Source organism: Corylus avellana, chromosome ca11, assembly GCF_901000735.1.
Source record: "Corylus avellana chromosome ca11, CavTom2PMs-1.0".
In the NCBI taxonomy this organism is placed as follows: Eukaryota; Viridiplantae; Streptophyta; class Magnoliopsida; order Fagales; family Betulaceae; genus Corylus; species Corylus avellana.
In genome coordinates this window covers 14,574,620-14,578,168 of record NC_081551.1, presented here as the reverse complement: position 1 = coordinate 14,578,168, position 3,549 = coordinate 14,574,620, and the positions used below count along the sequence as shown (strand labels likewise).

Below are 3,549 nucleotides of genomic sequence, written 5' to 3'. Positions count from 1 at the left end.
GAAACTAAGATTGCTTTTGTTTGGATGTAAAATGCTATTTGACGGAAAATATTTTCGACTAAAAAGTTATGTTTGCTAATGTATTTTAGAGGGCGTTTTTTGTTTTTTTGGTTTAAAAGTATTTTGATGTGGCGTAAGATTAAACATTGTTTTTGTGTTTTGGGTTATTTGTTTGGAGAATTATTTATTGACAATAATTATAATAAAAAATCAAAGAAATTGAATAAATTAAGCTCTTTAAATTTAGGGCTGGCAAAACAGGTACATGGTAGGTACCCGTTTATTTTGTGCATTTTTTTTTTTATAATTAGATTTTAGATCTAAAATCTTATTATAAAAAAAATATGTACAGTATAAACGGGTACCTGCCATGTACCTGTTTTGCCGGCCGGACTTTAACCAAGAAAACAAGCGAAGTTGAAGAAATTGGTAGCTTGCGAGAATATCTATTGGTTTTTCTATGACATCCACGTTTATTGACTTTTTTTTCTTTCTAGACTCTATCTTCCCGAATTTGGGGGATCGGGAGAAGGGAAAGACAGCCTTATTAAAGGCTTATAGCTTTAGGATTGGGTTAGGTACAACAACAGACGAAAGGAAGCCTCTGTTTTGTCCTTTTATTTATTTTTCCTATTCTATGTCTTTTATATTTATTTATATTTATATTTAATCAGAAAGTAATTCTTCGGCTCTTGATGTTTTTATATTTATATTTATGTTGTTGTTGGTCGGGCCCAGGTGGTAGTTGGTTGGGTCTACACCGTTATAAATGGTCCGCGTTCTGAGCATTCATTGAAACCTACTTTTTCCTAACCACCCCCTTTCTTTATTGTTAATGTTATTGTCAAATCATTTTCGACTAAATCTAGCTTACGTCCTATTAAAAATATATACATATATACAAGATTTTTTCTTTTAATTTTACTTTCTTTTTTATTAAAAAATTTAAAATTAAATACAAACAATTGAAAAAACTACAAATGTTGCTGCGAAAATAAACCTTTTAAGTTTGAGAATATCCACAGCCAAAAGTTTATTAAATTTTAGGAGTAATTACCTTTTTTCTCATTAATTACAATATTTTTGCACTTTTTTTTCATAAACTACCAACGGTGACACCCGATCCCATAAACTACAATTTTGTGTTTAAAACCCTCAATCCATTAGTCAAAAGCGTTAACTCAGATGGTCTATTTATCACTTTGTCCTTATGAATTACAATTTATCGTCATTTTGCCTTTATAAAACTGTAACGCATTGTCATTTTGACTGTCTGAGTTAACGCATTTGACTAATAGAAGGAAAGTTTTGAGCATAAAATGACAGTTTATAAGATTGAGCGTTACAATTAGTAGTTCATGAAAATAAAGTGAAAATATTTTGTAGTACATGAGAAAAATAATAATAATTACCCCTCAATTGTATATAAAGCGGGCAAATCATGAAATCCTAGCAATCATTGAATATCTAAGAAATAACTAAAATAAAATAAAATTAGTAAGTGTAATTTTTCCAATGACGCGTCTAATTGATGGTGAATGACGTGATGGCATCAGGGAAATGATTATTAATGATATTTGACGTGATGGTATCTAAGAAATTTTAATTATTTAATGGATAATAGATTTCATCAGCAATCCAACTTACTTTTAGGCCTTGTCAATCAATTTTTTTATAAGTTAAAAATTCTTTAAGAGCATTTCTAGTCGTCACGAATTAGTTATGAAAAAGTACAAATTTTTATTTTAACTATTTATTTTTTTATACACATTATAGCAAATTTTTTATTTTATTATTTATTTTTTAAAAAAAATATTATTTTGTGTGTGAAAGAAAGAGGAGGAGAGAGTAAAAGAAAGGAAATAAGATAAAACAATAATAAACAAAGTTTATAGTGTAAATAGTTAATTAAGTCTATTTACTGTTTACACTAGATGAAAAAAAATTAAATTGCTTATTTTACTGGAGTTGACTATTATTAAGGATTTAAGTATGCTTTTGGAGATGCGCTAAGCCTTTGTCTTTTAATACTTTTTCTCTTTCTTTTTACCTTTTTATCAAGAAAATAACAATTTTAAATACAAAACACGTTAAAAATTTAAAATTATTTTCACGTTTATATCACATCGAACCACTTTTTAAACTAAAATACAAAAACACCTTCTAAAAAAATGTTATCAAGCAAACCCGTAGTCGTTTTATAATTAGTCACAATAATGGTCAAAATACTATTAATTAATTGAATTTCTTAATTAGAAAAAAAAAAAAAAAAAAAAAAGAATTTCTTCAAAAAATTTCTTGGATATATATTTGATTTGATCCTCTATTGTTCAAACACATGTTCAACTGCATGTTGGATCTAGTGCACTTGTCTCTCACATTGGGACAGTTTACTTGTCTCAAACTTGATTTATGTTAGCCAATTGACTCAACAATATCCTTGTATTATTCCTTCTTTTTTTTTTTTCCTCTCTGACCATTGTCTTATCATTGATCAGGACCCTTCCTTGGAGATGACAATTAGAGCCAGCAATGAGCTTGGTGGAAACTATCATTTTCAGCTCATAAGCATATTGGGTGATGGGTCATCCATCTCATAGCCCTATGCATATTTTGTTTCAACATTTTTCTGTAATAAATTTGAACCTTTTGACATTTTCCAAATGGCTAATCAAAAGTAGGTTTCCTTTCGACATCGCCCTTTCAATTAGTTCATTGTGATATTTGGGGTAGTTACGCACAAGCTTCTTCAATTGATGCTTGTTAGTTTTTAATGGTTGTTGGTGACTTTTCTCATATGACTTGGGTTTATTTGATGCGTAACAAATCTAAAACTCGTTCTCTTTTCATTGCATTTTACCATCTTATTAAAACCCTATTTAATCAATGCAGCCGACAGGTGAAGAGTTATAATGGCACTAAACATATTCCAGTTTTTCGGCATGATAGAGTCTTTACACGCTAGTCGCCTCTAGAGGAATGAAGATGACAGGAGGCTCTTCTTTGGGGTTCAAGGATTTTGAGTGAACGACATCTTTGTTACACATCATCCTAAGGTGACTACGGACAATAGACAAGAATCTCAAAAAGCCAACAAAAATGAGGATAATCAGAGAAAACATACCAAAAGGGAAGACAATGAAAAATAAAATCCAAATAGCCCAATCGGCCATATATGCTAGCATCATGGCTACTTAAATAAAGATAGTAACTCCCGTTATAAGAAGGTCGGGATTGTATCATTGAGGATAATTACTTCCTAATAATCTTTATTCAACTACTCTGTGATTCTACCCTGACTCAAACGGCACAAATTTGGCTAAGGCCATAATCTACCTGTGAACGCTCTACGTAAAAAAATATCATATGATTCCAATCACCCTTTTAAGTACAACCATACACAATAATCAAAGAAAACCCTAGCTCTTCTTTTAAGTGCCATACAATTGGCTTTGCTAACTTAAGAATTAGACAGCTTTCGTCAAGTCTCCTTTTGCATCTGTTCGTTAACTTGCGATCAAATGCATCATCAATGGGTATCAAATTTAG

General features: G+C 30.3%; 1 protein-coding gene across 1 annotated transcript in view; it reads left to right on the top strand.

The window, feature by feature from the left end:
* LOC132165274 (uncharacterized) overlaps positions 1-2,918 on the top strand; it is a 36,740-nt gene extending 33,822 nt beyond the window's left edge. Inside the window, exon 16 of the mRNA XM_059575767.1 lies at positions 2,893-2,918. Within this exon, the coding sequence (XP_059431750.1) occupies positions 2,893-2,903 (11 nt within the window). The 3' untranslated portion in view covers positions 2,904-2,918. The remainder of the gene's footprint in view (positions 1-2,892) is intronic.
* The last annotated feature ends 631 nt before the right edge of the window (positions 2,919-3,549 follow it).